This window comes from Bufo gargarizans, chromosome 5, assembly GCF_014858855.1.
Source record: "Bufo gargarizans isolate SCDJY-AF-19 chromosome 5, ASM1485885v1, whole genome shotgun sequence".
NCBI classification, from domain to species: domain Eukaryota; kingdom Metazoa; phylum Chordata; class Amphibia; order Anura; family Bufonidae; genus Bufo; species Bufo gargarizans.
In genome coordinates this window covers 150,893,383-150,911,048 of record NC_058084.1, presented here as the reverse complement: position 1 = coordinate 150,911,048, position 17,666 = coordinate 150,893,383, and the positions used below count along the sequence as shown (strand labels likewise).

At 43.9% G+C, this 17,666-nt stretch overlaps 1 protein-coding gene across 5 annotated transcripts in view; it reads left to right on the top strand.

Moving 5' to 3' along the window:
• The first annotated feature begins 1,943 nt into the window (after window positions 1–1,943).
• The window catches only part of SPIRE1 (spire type actin nucleation factor 1), a 172,241-nt gene continuing 156,518 nt past the window's right edge, over window positions 1,944–17,666 (top strand). For all 5 annotated transcript variants that reach the window (XM_044293443.1, XM_044293442.1, XM_044293441.1 and 2 more), the window contains exons 1-2: window positions 1,944–2,373; window positions 16,138–16,172. In XM_044293443.1, the coding sequence (XP_044149378.1) occupies window positions 2,097–2,373; window positions 16,138–16,172 (312 nt within the window). In that variant the 5' untranslated portion in view covers window positions 1,944–2,096. The remainder of the gene's footprint in view (window positions 2,374–16,137; window positions 16,173–17,666) is intronic.

The following is a 17,666-nucleotide window of genomic DNA, read 5'->3' as shown; positions in this document are numbered from 1 at the left end:
AGACGTACCCGAGCACGCAGGGTGGTGGAGTGCGCATTTAGCATACTGTCTAACAGTATTGCCCTCTCCAATCAACCTGAAATTGGAGAACGCCATCTCTGCGGTTAAGGCAGCTTGTGCCCTTCACAATTTCATACGCCAGAGGGATGGATTCAATTTTGAGGATTCATTGGTGCATTCCATGGAGAGTACAAATTGTACCGGTGTCCGTGTTAACACACATGGAGCCACCATTAGGGACAAGTTTGCGGCCTATTCCATGTCACCGGAGGGGGAGGTGCCATGGCAATTGCAAGCTATACAATCATAATTATTATAATACCACTAAAGACTTCTTGCCTTTTATTCTCTTTGTTCTGTGTTGCATTGGTAGTTGTTTTTCTGAATAAAGTTGATTTGTTTTTGACTATGTTCTGACCCTTGTTTTATTTATATTGACAATTTGCACGTTGAAATTATGCGCACACCCACTCTCACAACACACACAATGGTAGCTGGTGGTGGCATCTGCATTCTGCGTTCAAATTGTTCATTACATATGGGTGTAGTGTATACCCCTACTTTGCTAAATTTTAAGTGTGAAAGTAGCCTGAGCGGATCCGTTCAGACTTTCAATGTAAAGTCAATGGGGGACGGATCCGCTTGAAGATTGAGCCATATGGTGTCATCTTCAAGCAGCGTTCAGCTGTCCGCCTGGCCGTGCGGAGGCGAGCGGAGCGGAGGCTGAACGCCGCCAGACTGATGCAGCCTAAGCTGTATTTTGCTGAAGTCACCAGCAGTGCAAGAATCTATGTTGCAGATCTACTCATGTTGAACTACAAATCACAGAATACCCGAGTCAGGGTTTGGGAACCTGCTGCATGCAATAGCTGTGCATATACTATATACAGTTGGCACACATGTGCACATTGAACCATTACAATAACCTTACGTATGGCAGGTAACACATGACACTGCACACGTCTCTACCTTTTGCTTCTTTGCCTTGCTTTCCCATACTCTCCCAATCTGGCCAGATATTTTGGGCAATATCCTCCCATACCTGCTCCCTGCTTCACTGATTCTTCAATTTTGCATCCTGAATGTCGTAGATGCAGCGCTTCTCCTGCACCAACCGAATTAGTGTCAATGCCACATACATTATCCATCTTGTCGCCCGAGAAATGTGGCTAAGGTCACCTGGGTGTGGTCTGTGTGCCTGTTGCCATGTGCGAAACGCGCGTTTTCAAGATGGAAATGCGCAAATGTCCATTTTGCCACGTTCCCGTTGAAGTCTATGGGCGCCAACGCGCGACAATACGCCCCAAAGAAGCTCCTGTACTTCTTTGGGCGTAGGACGTTTTACAGCGTGTTTGTACGCGCCGTAAAACGCGGAAAACGCGCAGATGAGAACCATAGGGAAACATGGGTTTTCGCCCGTAGGAACGCGCTGTAAAACGCTCAGATGTGAACCCAGGCTTAAGGCGATTTATTTAATGTTTTCCTTTTTCAGCAGTGTTTTTTGCTGTGTAAACACCTGGAAAATACAGCACATACTAGATTGCAAATGGTGTGTATTTTGGAAACATCATCTATTAAATGTTTCTAAGCGGTGACAGTCCATTTCTTGAATCATTTCTGCAAACACCAGCATAAAAATATGAGAACAGGCCAACGCGCTGCTGATTTTTGCTGTGTGAACATAGCCTCATCAGTCAGAAAGTAATCAGTCTCCAACGGCTCAAACCAACTAATCACATCACTGTTTTCATTAAGAAACCTGCTTTGAACAATTGTAAGCTAAACTCTGATTGGTTGTTACAGCCTTCCCGGCCAACCTGACGTGCTGTGCGGCTGTACAGATGCTGACGGCGGCAGCCACAGACCGCGGTGCTGACTGAGGAGGACGGCGGCAAGGTGCTGGCTCCTCCCTTGTGACGTCACACGGTGCGGGCGTTCCAGGACTGTGTGACGTCACGGAGCAGGGGGTTCCAGGCTCTGCTGGTTAGGCGGCTGGGGATGTTGATGCTGCCGCATTCCCCGCACTGGAGAAGCGGGAGGATGTCAGTCCGGCGGCCGGGGATGTTCAGCTCTGCGCAGTGACCAAGGAGCCGGGAATGGCTGAATCTCCAGCGGCTGCACGGACGCCGAGCCCGGGCAGTGGAAGCAGCGGAGCGGGGACTGGGAGCAGTGCGGCACCCAAGGAGCGGGAGTCGTTGTCTCTGGACGAGATCTTGGATTTATATAACCAGCCCATCAATGAGGAGCAGGCATGGGCAGTGTGCTACCAGTGCTGTGCGGCGCTGCCTGCGGGGGGCACCAAGATAAAGGGAGCCTCGGAGATCCGCATCCGAAGGGATGGAGCGGTCACAGTCACCCACAGCTCCGGGCCAGGTACGTGGAGCCTCCCCATATGGCGCAGAGCTGACTGACAGAAACTGTAACCTGATCACTCGGCAGTGGATGGTCTGCCATTATTCCCAGGGCACTCAGTGTGATCACATATCCCACACCTGATTGTGTGTGAGCTGGGAGTGAATGACAGCTCTGGAGGGATGTGTTTATTATGGTGTGCTTATTCATTGATCCAGATGCCCTCAATGTCACACCCCCTCCTTCTATTGACATGGTCCCCAAAACATTGGGCTTTGCTTTGTCCGTCTGGTAATCAGGGGTTAAGAGCGGACCAGTAGTCTCAAGTATAAGCCGGCCATGGCCGAGCCCTTGTGATGTGTGACATTTCCTGGTGTCTGACACATAAGTCAGCGCTGAGTGTTGGATAGGAACCCTGCCAAAAAAATGAATGTACAGTAGATAGAGGAGTCATTGAAGAAAAGCTCTCCAGCTCTGTGGTGGGGCTTCTTCTATATATCCATGACTAGCATCTGTCAGCCATCAGATTCAAAATCCTGAACAGGTCCAAGGAGAAGGAAAGAGGCCTCATGAACACGGCCCATTCATTTCTATCGGTCCACAAAAAAAGGGTCAATACACAGATGTCATCCATGTGCTTTCTGCATCCCTACGTCCATTTCACAAATGATAGAACATGTCCTATTCTTGACCGTATTACAGGTGACAATAGTCTTTTCTAGAGATGGGAGTGAGAAAAATGAGGAGTGCACGACGGAAGGTGTCCGTATTTTGCAGATGGGTGGTTTTTAGACTGGAATATAGACATGGTCGTGTGGTTGAGGCCTAAGGGTCTTGCTAGGGTCTGCTTTTCATATATGGTACGATTCAGGATGGGATATGGCATCAGAACAACCTTTGTTCACATGCAATATTAGGGCATGGAGGGGAATCCCTTGCTTGGAAAGAGACTCTCTTACTACCTCGATTATCCAGAGCAGAGACCTCACTCTCTGGAAGATTTGGCATTACCATATAGTATATGGTCACCAACTTAATTCAACAGGCAATGTGTAATACTACATTTTCCGGGTGGGCTTAAGGCCTCTTTCACACTACAGTTTTTTGCGTTCCGTATACGGTCCGTTTTTTGCGTTCCGTATACGGAACCATTCATTTCAATGGTTCCGCAAAAAAAACGGAATGTGTTCCGTATGCATTCCGTTTCCGTATTTCCGTTTTTCCGTTCCGTTGAAAAGATAGAACATGTCCTATATTTGGCCGCAAATCACAGTCCGTGGCTCCATTCAAGTCAATGGGTCCGCAAAAAAAACGGAACACATACGGAAATGCATCCGTATGTCTTCCGTATCCGTTCCGTTTTTTGCGGAACCATCTATTGAAAATGTTATGCCCAGCCCAATTTTTAATATGAAATTACTGTATACTGTATTTGCCATACGGAAAAACTGAACGGAACAACGGAACGGAAACGGAACCACAACGGAAGCAAAAAATGGAACAACGGATCCGTGAAAAACGGAACGCAAAACACTGAATTCAACATACTGTAGTGTGAAAGAGGCCTAAAGCTGATCATTAGGGGTTCCAGGAGCTTGACCTAAGTGACAATTTGATCTGTGGAGGAGTTGTCCTTTTGCTTTAGCTTGTCATTATGTTGTTGGGGTATGAGGGGAAACCAGAGTTCCTTAAAGAAACCCACACATGGAGAACATACAAACTTAATGTCTAGGATGTCCTGGTTGGATTTGTGGCCATTACATCATCATCATTATTGATATATAGGGGACATTTCGTGGCTGTTGGCCTCATTCATTAGATTTGGCGAGTTGTGATCACACTGATGAGTGGTAGATGTCCCAGTCTCTGTTATATGGACCTGTTCATTGGTGGAATTCATCGTTAGAACCCCTTGTTGTAGGCTGAACTAAACATAGCCATTGAGATGGAAGGATTTCTTGATTTGGGGATGAGTCATGGCTCCATTCTGCAGAAATGACAAGACCAGTGTTGTCCTGCACTACATACAATCTTCAGTTCTCCTCACTCTACAGCAAATCCTTCAGAAAGTGAGTGGATTATGAAAATCCAAGGATCAGAAGAGTTGAGCAGTGCTCTTGAGGCAAAGCTTGGATTTTCTTTATGAAATGTAGTGCTGTGCAGTTTTGTACATGCATAACTAAGGGTCCTTTATTGATGTGGACCCTCATTCAAGGTGTGTTATATTACCAGTAACCAACCGGCACATGTGTCCTGTTCTCTCTCCCTCCTGTGAAGGGTTTTCTGGAGTCTTAAATAAGGTCTCAATTGACATAAAAATGTGAATCTATCAAACTTTTCAATATACAGTGAGCCCTCTGCAAAAGACTGTTTCTTTGAGAAGATCATCCTCTTATCAAAACCAGATTTCCTGTGACAGATTTTCAATTTTGCCATATATTATACATACTGGACATTTGCTTTGAGAAGCCCACCACCCTCGAGGAACACATTAGAATGCAATTTTTGGTGATTTATCTCAAAAAGGTTTCATAGTAATAACTTTCGTGTTCCTTCCATTCTCTAACCCACTACCCTAGAAGACCACTTTTCAATGCAGTTTTGGTGGTCATTTTACAAATGTTTCACAGCAATAACGTTTGTGTTTCTTTTTATTCTCCAACCACTGTTCTCCAGTTTTGGTGTGTGTATCTGGTTAATAATGTACTGTCTAGGGTCCTAGTAGATCTTTGCCCAATATTAGGGATGAGCGAATCGACTTTGGAAGAAACATCCGAAGTCGATTCGAATAAAACTTCGTTTCAATACTGTACGGAGCGAGCGCTCCGTACAGTAATAGAATGTATTGGCTCAGATGAGCCGAAGTTATTACTTCACGAAGTCTCATGAGATTTCCTATAATAACTTCAGAAATTGATTTATACTGTAAAAAAACATTTCCCGAACTCGGGTTCGATTCCAAGTGGTACAGTTTTCTCTGACACATTAGAAAACTAATCCGTCCCCCATTGACTTTCAATGGAGTTCATGACGGATCCGTATTGGGTATGTTAAAGATAATACAACCGCATCCGTTCATAACAGATACAGATGGTTGTATTATCAGTAACAGAAGTGTTTTTGCCTAACCCTGCCGGATCCAGTAAAAAAGCTAGTGTGAAAGTATCAAAGTTTTCCGGTATTGAGTTCCGTCCTAGGGGCTCAATACCGGAAAAAAACGCATCAGTTTTGTCCTAATATCATTCTGAATGGAAAGCAATCTGTTCAGTATGCATCAGGATGTCTTCCTTTCCATTCCATGCTGTGGTATTTTCTCCAGCCGAAATTCCGGCATTAATTTCCATTGAAATGTATTAAAGGGGTTCTGCAGGTACGGATCTCTTACAGGGGGCTATGATACGCACAATTAACCCCTTCAGGTGCGGCACCTGAGGGGTTAATTGTACGGATCACAGCCCCCTGTAGGAGATCGGGTGCTGCCAGCCAGCAGGGGGCAGTCGTGTACACAGTTCGTAGTATATTCTAACTAGAAGCGTCCCCATCACTATGGGAACGCCTCTGTGTTAGAATATACTGACGGATCTGAGTTTTCACAAAGTGAAAACTCAGCTCTGAAAAAGCTTTTATGCAGACGGATCTTCGGACCCGTTGACTTGAATAGGTCAGTGAACCGTTGTCCGTCAAAAAAATAGGACAGGTCATATTTTTTTGACTGACAGGATACACGGATGCGGCTGCAAAAAGGTGCATTTTCAAATTTTTCCACGGACCCATTGAAAGTCAATGGGTCAGCGAAAAAAACGGAAAACGGCACAATGGCCACGGATGCACACAACGGTCGTGTGCATGAGGCCCTATTGGCACGTTTTCACATGTGCTTTTTTGCGGTGTGATTTAAAAAAATAATTTTAACGTTTTTTTCACCCTGTGGAAAACAGCGCCATGTGAATACTGAGTTTACGGCATCTGACATAGTATGGCCTCTGCTTGTATGCTGGGCCCTGCCTCTTCACAGCATGACTGGGTGCTGTTACTGTTGCACATGGCCACTAGCTCCAGGGGCTAACCATGAAAGCCTCCATTGTGCCTGTGGAGCGTATCTTGCGGTACGGCAGGCAATCTGTTTGGTAACATAGCAGCATTTAGTCGCATTTATTTAGTTTCTGGAATCAGCAGATCCAGCAGAGTTTGTTTTCCCGCCGTGGACAATAGAGGCCTGTGTATATGGATGGTCGGAGAGGGATGCTGTCAGAGGAGGATTGTGAGGAACATTCAGGCTTTGTGTGCTGACTGGAAGAAGGGAAGGGAACAGAGGAGCCAGGATTGTCCGTGTATGTGCTGACTGCGGGAGACACAGGCAAATTCACTGGAAAAAACGCTCATCTCATTTATGAAAATTACACCATCAGATTTTGTGTGAATGAGACAGAGAAAAGGTGAATACGTCTCTGTATAGAATTGGAGTCCTATGGCGGTACAGAATATACACCTCTGTGGGTGCTATATTATTGCGCCATATAACTGAAAATACAGCTGTGCTTATGTTAATAGTTTCAAGTTCAAGTGGACTATTTTTATTTTATTTTTATACAGCTTTTGATACCTAGGCCACCTGCACGCGGTGCGGAATACACACGTTTTTTTTCCAGGTAGATTCACATGTGGAAAAACTGCAGAGAAAAACAGCACCAGAAAAGTGTATGAGATTAGACAAATTTAACGTACGGTTTACAGCTTTCTTATATACGGAAATTGCCCTGCCGTACAGGTTTCCAAATCCGCAGAATCATAAATGTCAATTATGTTTGCGGATTTAGCTAGTACTGACCCTAAAATTCATCCATATTATGGCCGTCTGAAAACCCTCCCTAGGTCTCATTCACGCTACCATATTTACGGTCCGAGCCCCATTCGCACGTTTAGCAGATCACAAGCAGATCAGTTCATTTCTATGGGGACCGCACAGGGATGCCGTCTGTGTGCTGTTCGCATCCGTGTGGCCATTCCTCAAATTTATAGAACATGTCTTATTCTTGTCCGTTTTGTCGACAAGAATTGGCAGTCCTATAAAACAGTTGTGGCGTGCACACAGCTGATACCTGTATTTTGCAGATCCGCGGTTTGCAGACTGCAAAATACATGAGATCGCATGCGTGTAGCTTTAACCTGGAGTCTGTCATGGAGGCTGCTAACGCATTTGTGAATGCTGCTTAAAGGGGTTGTCCAGTTTCAGCATTAAACCAGACATCGCTGGGGAATAGCTTACAATAAAGAATTGACTTGCCTAACCGATCTGGCACCGCGGGCTGTAGTGGTGATGTCACGTCATCAACACCTGACTGCTGCAGCCAGTGACTGGCCTCTTTGGTGCATCCCTGAGGCCAATGATTGGTTGCAGCAGTCACTTGTAATTGATGTAATGTCACTGCTGCAGCCGCGTCAATAAACCTTGGCCGGGAAAATAGGAGATCTGTTAGGTAAGAACTGCTTACTTCTTTATAGCGGGCATTCCTCAGAGTTTAAGATGCAAAACCCTGACAGTATATATAAAGAACGTTTGTCAGCGGAAAATCCGTAGCTGTGAAGGCGTTTTAATTTGAGAGACAGCTACTATAACTCTAATCACTGACTGGATCTCTGCTGGCAAACATGTCTGGAAATTCTCCAAGGTACACGTATAAAGCTAGGAAGCAGGTATTAGCAAAACATGCAAAAATTGAAATACATTTTGCCACCTTTTATGTCATCTGCGGTCTGCTGTAAATCTGTTAAAATTCTTATTATTTTGGTTTTAGAGTTTGGCGATTTTAGAAGCAACACGTTTCGCGTGCCGAAGTATCGCAGTGTCGCCGGGCACTCACAAAAATGAACGAGGTTGCAGGTCGACTCGCATGTTTGCTGTGACCGCCACACCCGAATTGCAAAAAATCCCAAATGCTGGATTTTTTTTTGCAATTCACGTGTTGCGCTCCAAGCAGTTGTGCACTGCAACCCCATTCATCCCTATGGCTGCCCTGCTAACTGCGATACTTGGGTGCACTACATGTAATCACAGTGTAGTCTAACACTTAGGGGCTCGTATATTAAGACCGGCATTTTAGACGCCATTACCCCTGCACTGGCGGTGGATCCGCCAAAGTTATGTAGAGACGCTGGCTGCGTAATAGACTACGGACGTGTGAATGGACCCTTAGAATGCATTGGCTCCGATGAGCCGAAGTTATTGCTTCGCGAAGTCTCGTGAGACTTCGCGTAATAACTTGATAAATTAATTTGTACTGTCAAAAAACATTTCCCGAACTCGGAAGGTACCGCTTGGAACCGAACCCGAATTCGGGAAATGTTTTTTTTATTTGAAGGAAGTTTTATGCGAGTTGACTTCAGATGTGTCATCCAAAGTCGATTCGCTCATCCCTAATAATGATAGATGAGATCTGGCGTTAGCGGGGAAAAGTCACAGATTGCGTCGCAACTAACCTTTGCACCACCATCTGCGACAGATATAAACCAGAAAACTGTTGTATATCAGTTAATAAATGACCCCCTTAGTTTTGAAGAAAAACCAGTATGGACACCATCACAGTTCCCAGAGGTTTGTCACCCAGCTTTCTTAGTCACCTGGTGGTGGACCTCCATCAGTTCTGTTGTTTCAAAACTAGAGAGATTTCCTTTATAGTTCAATGTTTTTAGTGAAGTTTTCAGGTAATAAGGGCAGGGGGTTATAGACGGCAAAGAATGAATATTCACAGTGGCAAACATTGATCCATATGCTAATGAGGCATTAAGGTGCCCAGAGGGGGGTTATTTTCGTTGAAAGGAGCCCAAGCACGCCTCTACGGCGCTGTTGACCCCCTGACACCCTCCCACTACAGCCGATAACCACACCTGCGCTTTCCCTTCAGCATCACCGACTAATCTCCACTTTTAATGTTCAACTGAGGGAATCTACCTCAACTGTTTCACTGGGCATGCTCCAAGAGTTGTCCCTAAGCCACTCCTGTGTTGTCTTGGCTGTGTGCTTAGGGTCATTGTCTTGTTGGAAGATGAACCTACCTCCCAGTCTGAGGTCCAGAACACTCTGGGTCAGGTTTACAAAAAACATTTGTGTACTTTGCTCAATTCAGCTTTCTCTCAACCCTGACCAGTCTTCTTGTCCCAGCCACTGAAAACGCCCCCACAGCATGATGCTGCCACCACCCTGTTTCAGTGTAGGGATGGTAGTGGGCAGTTGATGAGCAATGCTTGGTTTCCTCCAGACATGACACTTAGAATTGAGGCCAAAAAGTTTAATCATCGTTGCTTTCATCAGACCAGAAAATCTTGTTTCTCTGAGTCATTTACATGCTTTTTGTAAACTACAGCCGGGCTTTCATGTGTCTTTTACTGAGGAAGAGCCCGCCAGAGAAGGCTGCCGCTAGTGTGAAAGTAGCCTTAGTGCAGTGCTATGGGATCGTTCTCATACATCTGGCACATCAGTTGTGATGCTGGATGTCAAATATCATAGACAGAGGAACGCTGTTATGTCCGGCTGCAGCAAAAAACAACTTGCCAGGCACAACTAATGTATGTGAAGGTAGCGGAGGGGGGAGGGAATCAGGCAGAATCTTGAAAGGGGCTTATTCCCTTTTCATTGCGAAAACATGCACAGTAAGCCTAATAATTGTTGGCTGAATGATCTAATTTGTCTAACGATTGTCTGAGATGTATGGCCACTTTAAGGGGGTTGTCCAGGATTTTGATATTGACGGCTTATCCTTAAAGGGGTTGTCCCACAAAAATTATTCTACAGTTTTCAAACCTGCATCTTGATCTGAATACTTTTGTAATTACATGTAATAAAAATTTTGCATAGTCACTGAGTTTTTCAAGAAAATGTATCTGTATAGCGCCACCTGCTGTTTTTTTTTTCTTATTTCTTTGACCTGCTCATTGAGAAGGCCGCACATGCTCAGTTTCATCCTTCAACTGCCTCCTGAGCTGTGATAGGGAGAGCTGAGACACGCCCCCTGAGCTGCAGCAGAAAATACACTCCCCTGAGCTGTCAGCGTGATATAAATCTAGCAGAGCAATGAATGGGGAGATCTCTGAATCAATGTGAGGTACAGGGCTGGTTCTAGCTTTGTTAGAAAGAGATTGTCATGTACTGTATGATGTCTGAGATTTTTTTTTTTTTTTTTTTACATTAGTCATGGGATAACCCTTTTAAGACAGGCTTTCAATATCAGATTGGCCAGCGTCCAACACCCCACACCCCTGGCGGATAGCTATTGCTATGTAGCTCTGGCTCCACAACTACACAGCTCTGTCCATTTAGTAGTGGATGGAGCTGGTAACTGCAGTATTACCTCCATAAAAGGGAGCAGTGCTGCAGTTACCAGCTCCGTCCACTACACGGTGGACAAAGCTGTTTAGTTGTGGCGACAGCTGACCGGCAGGGCTGTCAGACTCCGCCAATCTGATATAGATGGCCTATCCTGAGCTGTAACTACAGATGAAGGGGTAGGTACTGAGAAATCCATCTTGCCTGCGCAGGTCAGAAGGCTGCCAGACAACCGCTTTACATTTTATTTTCTATATTTACCTGTAAATATGGTCTTGTGTATGGGAAATTCTGTTTGGCAATTCGTTTGCGAGTATGTGAGTAATCAATGTTCATCTGATTAGATAATCATGCTTTGTAATTTCTTGATATGTGAAAGGAGGAAGACATTTATTTTGCTGATTTTAGCAGGTATTACTCAGTGGTGCCATAGGAAAATGATGTGCAATGAAATCAGTGTAAAAACAATGTCAGTCCTAAGGGGGTCCTCTCTGCTTTCTTGACATCTCCATGAGATAAGACCTCTCATTCCTGTTTTTCTAGGATCTCTGCATTGTGTTGTTCCTTTGGTATTCCTCCTGGAAAGGTATGCATAATTTGACAACCGAGTGTTACTATTCCCTTTAGGGTGCATTCACACGACCGTATTTTTGGCTCCGCATCCGTTCTGCAATTTTGCGGAACGGGTGCGTACCCATTCATTTCAACGGGGCCGCAAAAGATGCGGACAGCACACAATGTGCTGTCTGCATCCGTAGATCCGTTCCGCGGCCCCGCAAAAAAGATAGAGCATGTCCTATCCTTGTCCGCAATCGCTGACAAGAGTAGCATGTCCTATCCTTGTCTGCAATCGCTGACAAGAATAGGCATTTCTATCATAGGGCCGACTACATTCACACGGCCGGTATCAGTGTTTTGCTGATCCGCAATTTGCAGACCGCAAAACACATACGGTCGTGTAAATGCAGCTTTATCAATAGTGTGTGTCCGTACATGCACCAGTCAGTGCTAACAGTGTCAGACTGTGTAGGGAGACACCCTATTATAAAGGCATGCTTGGAGCACTAATGGTTCCCCTATTAAATCTGTGTCCTCCTTTCCTTCTGTCTTAGTAGGGCATTTGAACATCCTAGGGTGGCTTTTTGTTTACAGGGGTTTTCCATGCTCCTGATATTGATGACCTATCCTCAGTATAAGTAATTCATATGTCGGTAGGGGTCTGACACCTGCACCCCCACAAATCTCATTTTACTCATTTTGGGCAAAAAATTATTTTTTCAATTGGTCTTTATTAAAAATATTCTGCATTCTGTGACAAAGGATTAACTGTCTAGCTGTGTGAATCCTACTTTCCCTGTGTGCCGGTCATCGAAACACTTAAGGTGGGTTTACATAGGCCAATGGAACAGCCGATTGTCGGAAAGGAAGCGTTCCTTCAATTCTCCTTCACAGTATGAGGACTATAGCAATCCCTCATCCCCATACAGAATCATTGTTGCTAGGCAGCAGATGGCTGTTTAGACCGCACAATCTGCTGCCCAGGAACTATGATTGGAGTGTCTGCACGAATGACAGGAGCATTTTGCTCATTCCTTCAGTGATCAGCGTCACATTTAGATGGTTAGATTATCGGGAATGAGTGTTTGCATGTCGTTCCCAATAATTTGTCGATTATTGGTACATGTAAATCCACCTTTACTTAAGCCACGTTTTTTCCAGTAAGATAAGACTTGAGCTTTAATGAGTGTTTATAAGATCAGAGATAAGGAGCCGTCAGCCGAGCTGCCTGATGAAAAACTGAGAGAAAATTCAGATCCTGCTACTCGAGAATATTAGCCCTGTACAGAGACAAGGGCTCCAAATTTTCAAATAAAGACCAATTGAAAAAATGATTTTTAGCTCAAAATGAGTACAATGCAAAAATAATAAAAAAAATGTCCCCTTTCACATTTTTTAGATGAGCAGAACAACGAAAAAAATGGAAATGCTGGTTTTGGCACATAACTGAAAACTAAGCCAAACAGACCCCGTTGACTATAATGGTTCGGTTTCCATTGGGGTGTCTGCTTTTTCGGTGTAAAAAAATGTCCTGCGTGCAAGACTTTTTTGTCTTCTTTTTTGGTGGAATATGTAACATAGGGTCCGAATGGAGAGTCCACCGCAAATGTGAACAAGCTCTTATTGTCTAGGGTGTAGTTGGCTGTTAAACTATATTTCCATGAACGAACATTAAAAGATTGTTCTTCCTTCGATGCAACAAAATAATGTGTTTGTCGTCTTCTCCCGTATTGCTTTCATGTCATAGATAGTTAAAAGATACCCATTGGACTCAAAAGAAGTGATTAAATAAAGTAGTCGTTGGGATTGCTTGATGGATGATTTTTCTTAGAGGATGTTGTCTCGTTAGTTTTTTTGCATCTGAATACCAGGAACATGGTTTTGCTCCTCTTCTTTTGAGGATTGTTGTCGAATTCCTCTCTTAAAAATGCTGATGAGCTCTGAATGCTGCTTGCTAAATGTGTTGTGTATATACAGTGTGGGAGAGGTATATAAAAGTTTAGTTCATGTGACATGACGTTTAATTATTTTTTTTGAACATTTTTTTTCTCATCAATAATCAGCACAGGAAGTATGTATATATTTTTTTATTCTTTTAAAATACTTGCTTTTTCTTGTAAACAGGTGAGCTAAATCCATAGTATGTCATTTGGGTTAGCGGTTTTAGCTGTGGGTTTTACTCTTTTCCAATGAAAGATGAGATCTGTGGCAAAACCGCATCTAATCCGCAATTATAAATTGCAGATTCTGGTGCGGATATGTTGCAGAAATGCACATAAATCTGCATGGAAATTTGTGTGCTTTTTATGGGCGTTCAGCTGCACTCGTGTGCAGGTTGCCTTAAGGCATCCTCTTTTCTTCATCTTCAAAGTGGTTTTACTGGATTATAATATTAATGGCACGTTCCTGTAAACCCTGCTTCTCAGTTTATTAAAGGGGCTTGCTGTAGTACCTGTCATGACCACTGCAAAATGTATGGAGCTGTGCCTGGTTTGCTTGCCTAGCTAACTATAATGGGGAGCTCCATACCCCCTCAGCTGATCGATGGGGGTGCCAGAAGTTGGACCCCCACTGATCAGCACCGCAGCAGCCAAAACAGCTGATTGGTGGGGTGCGAATGTCAAGCTCCACCGATCTGATATTGATGGGCCATCAGTATCTGTAGCCTAAGGAACCCCTTCAAGCATTCCTTTTTGCTCGGTTGCTTCAGATCATTTGTAATTGTCTTGTAAAAAATGTACTCTTTGGCTGCTTAAAGTCTTAGGTGAGTTATTGTCAAAATTACCCCACATTACAGATTTATCACTGATTTACTGTCTTTACATATGGGCGTGAAGGGTATGTATTAAAATAGAGTCCACCACCCATTTGTCATCTTCTGGACCAGTTACACCTGAACTGGGTGATCTTAACAGCAGTGACTCTATCCTGTGTAATGAGTGTCCTGGTGTCATTCGTTTTAGTGGAAATCTCCTACTGTACATCACAGTCTAAGTGCTGAATTACCTCGAGGCTTATAATTGCTGGATCACTACAAGTGCAGTAATCCGGTAGGAGAGGTTGGTAACGTTACTCCAAAGGTTTTACAGCTGTGTCCTGTAAACGGACCTTGTGATTTTTTTAACATGAATCTTCATAGTGATTGCGGGGTTAGGAGAAGCGGTGGTCTCCGTGTTGGAGGCTTTGTTGAGTCAAAAAGAGTGGACAAAAACCTCTCGCAAGCAGGATCTGTTAAAAAAAGCAGCATCCTGAATGGAAATGGATTGGACTGTTCCTCTAAAGGTGGACCCAATGTATGTATTATGTGGGCGGTCATTCATTTGACAACCAGAGAAGGCACCAGTGGCAGACGTCAGGGGGTAGAAGGATCGGTATGTTAAATTTCCCCAGGAGATAGCCTGCAACCAGACTTTTTGGACAGCGGCTTATCCCCTTATAATAATATCCCCTTATTAATAGCGCATGCTCTGCTAATGTGAGCTTGTATGCTTATGGAAAGGGCTTATTGTTGATAGAACGGTAGTATAACCATCTAAGGGGCTGTTCTCATAACGCTAGTTTGGGTTTTTATTGATTGGATAAATGCCTGTTTTCAGAACAACTTTCCAACATCTAAACCTGACAAGGACTGAAATACTGAAACACTCAGCTTTGATCGCATATCAAAAATATTCGACGGGGTTGTGCATATCTGTGCTACTCATTTCTGTTTCCGAATCATATCGGACACCAGCAGCACTCAACAGAGCCATTGACTATAATGGGTTCTATCTGGTTTCCATCACGATGTGATAATTTGTCCATCGTTTTTTTTTTGGACAGGATCTGCAAAAGAAGCCTCTAAAGGCCCCCATACACATTCAGTAGCTTTTGACTGAACAATTGTCTCCTGACTTCACCCCAGTCTCCCTGTACACATGCATGTTCAGCCAAACATGTATTTGTATTTGACGGAGAGAGCAGAGAAAGCTGCTACCAGACACTTCTGGCGGCTTGTCTCCCCGGAGAACAAAAGGATGGGGCAAAAATATTCATTTCACCTGATCCTTCTCTCCCCGGACATCATCTGTTGGGTGCTCTCCCCACATCTGAGAATATTGGACAAACTCGCAGTTTTCGGTGAATTCGGCTAACAATAATACATTTATGTGTATGGGGGCCTTTCGGCAGGTGTGGAGTAAATCCTAAATTAGCCTTTCCGGCTGTCTAAAGTCTCTAGTTTATGGCCAGCCACAGCTTCATAATTCAGATTGATACAGGCAGAGGCTTACCTCCCTGAGACGTCCATACTCATTATTGGGATAAAAGCCTCCTTCAATGTTATTAGTGTTAAATTAAGCTTTGGATTTATCTCTGTGGTTTATCATCAAAGGTAAGTATTGTCAACGAGAACAATTCAGAGCGTCAGTCATGGTTAATGTTCCTTCACTGCGCTTATCTCCGACATGGTTGGTCAGTCATGCAATGCCAGACGGACACTCCTCTGATGGGTCAATGCAGTTTAGTGAGGTTAAAAAAATATATATATAAATCGCCCCAGACTCTGAATCCCATGATGTTCAATAGATATATGAAGGATTATCCCAGACTGTAAATTGCAGTGTTAAAAAATATTTAGAAAAAATCCAGATTATCTTGCATTTCTGTCCAGAAATGAGTGCCGGATGATCAATACTTCTCAAATGCCAGAGACACAAAAGTAGTCTGTGTGTCACTCATATTGTATGATACTGTTCATGTCAAGACTCCATTTCTATTGAGTGTGTGACATTCAACCATCCGTGGAACATAGAAAGTGTTTGTATTGACTTCTCTTTATGGTTGGTTTGACTTCTGGAAAGCAAGTGAGAATAATGATTTTCATATTCCTACATATCCTTTTCTTAAATATACAATTTTTGTTACAGATGGTTCAAGTGATGCAAGATGTACAGAGACAGAGGTAAGCCACGTTCTTCATTCTGATTGTACAAATGTGGTGATTGCCCCAAGTGCAGGTATTGAAGATGAGCTAATATAGAGGTGCATGTGTCTCTGTGCAGATGGCTCCAGGCGTGTATATACGCGTGCACACAGAACATGGATTTGCTTGTTCACAATTTGCACCTATTTACACACTCTGCATATTCAATGATTGCTAGGACTACAGAGGAAGCACCATCCTGTACCACCAGGCAGCCTGCCATGTACTCTGTTGTAGAGTTGTCACGATAACAAAATTTTGATTCGGTTTCGAAACCCAGAAGTATTGAGATACTGGATACTATTCGATAGCACGCAAAAAAAAAAAAATCACAAAAAATCCCCACACACTAACCTCATGTTGCCAGCTCAAAACGATTACGGCAATACCAAACTTGTATAGTTTTTATTTTGTTTTAGTAAAAACCTTTGGGGGAAAAAAATATGAAAATTTTCTTTTGTATCAGCATTTTCTGATAACTTTTTTTATTTGTGGTCGACAGAGCTGTATGACGGCTTATTTTTTCAATCCACCTTTAAAAGGATTCTGTCAGCCAGATTTTAACTACAGAGCTTTTCATATCATATCAGTCTCCTTGAACGAGACAAAAATATACTAGTCTTACCTCCACATGTCTTTTATTCATACGCTAATTACCTTTATAAGGAGCCCTAGGGGCTGTCCCTCCGGCCGTGGAGCCCAGCCGCGCCCCTTATCTTGGAGCCCAGCGCTGACCCGCTGTTAATTATTCACTCCTCTCTCTGGAGTTTCCCCCCCCCCCCCCCCCCAGTGCGCTGTAATCTCGCGTGGATCAAGGGCGCATGCGCAAGATTACGGCGCACTGGGGAAAAAAACGCTGGGGAGAGGAGTGAATAATTAACAGCGGGGCGACGCAGGGCTCCCAAATAAGGGGCGCGGCTGGGCGCTAACGGCCGGAGGGACAGCCCCTTGGGCTCCTTATGAAGGTAATTAGCATATGATTTTTAGCAAAAATGAAAATACATATGGGGGTGAGACTAGTATATTTTTATCTAGTTCAAGGAGACTGATATGAAAAGCTCTGTAGCTAAAATCTGGCTGACAGAATCCCTTCAAGTATAAGAAAATACAGTGATGTCACAAAACAAATCACAAACCTAGATACCACGGGGGGGGGGGGGGGTAATAAAGAGTGATGTCACAACTCGGGGGTAATCGCCAAAGTGAAGTAACTGCACAGGAATAATAGTCACAGTAGTATGCAGGAATCATGCACAAGGTGGTCTCCCAAAACAGAGATGACACACAGCCATATGACTGTCCATGGATAAAAACATTGACGTCATGAGTAAGGGTTAAGGATGTATGCATGTTTGCAGCATTCAGTAATGTCAAAAACATCATAACCATAGTAATGTCACTGCCAATAGCTAAGGATCACATCATAATACAATGCACAGCACATCCATAAGCAAGGCGGTGATGTCCCCAGGT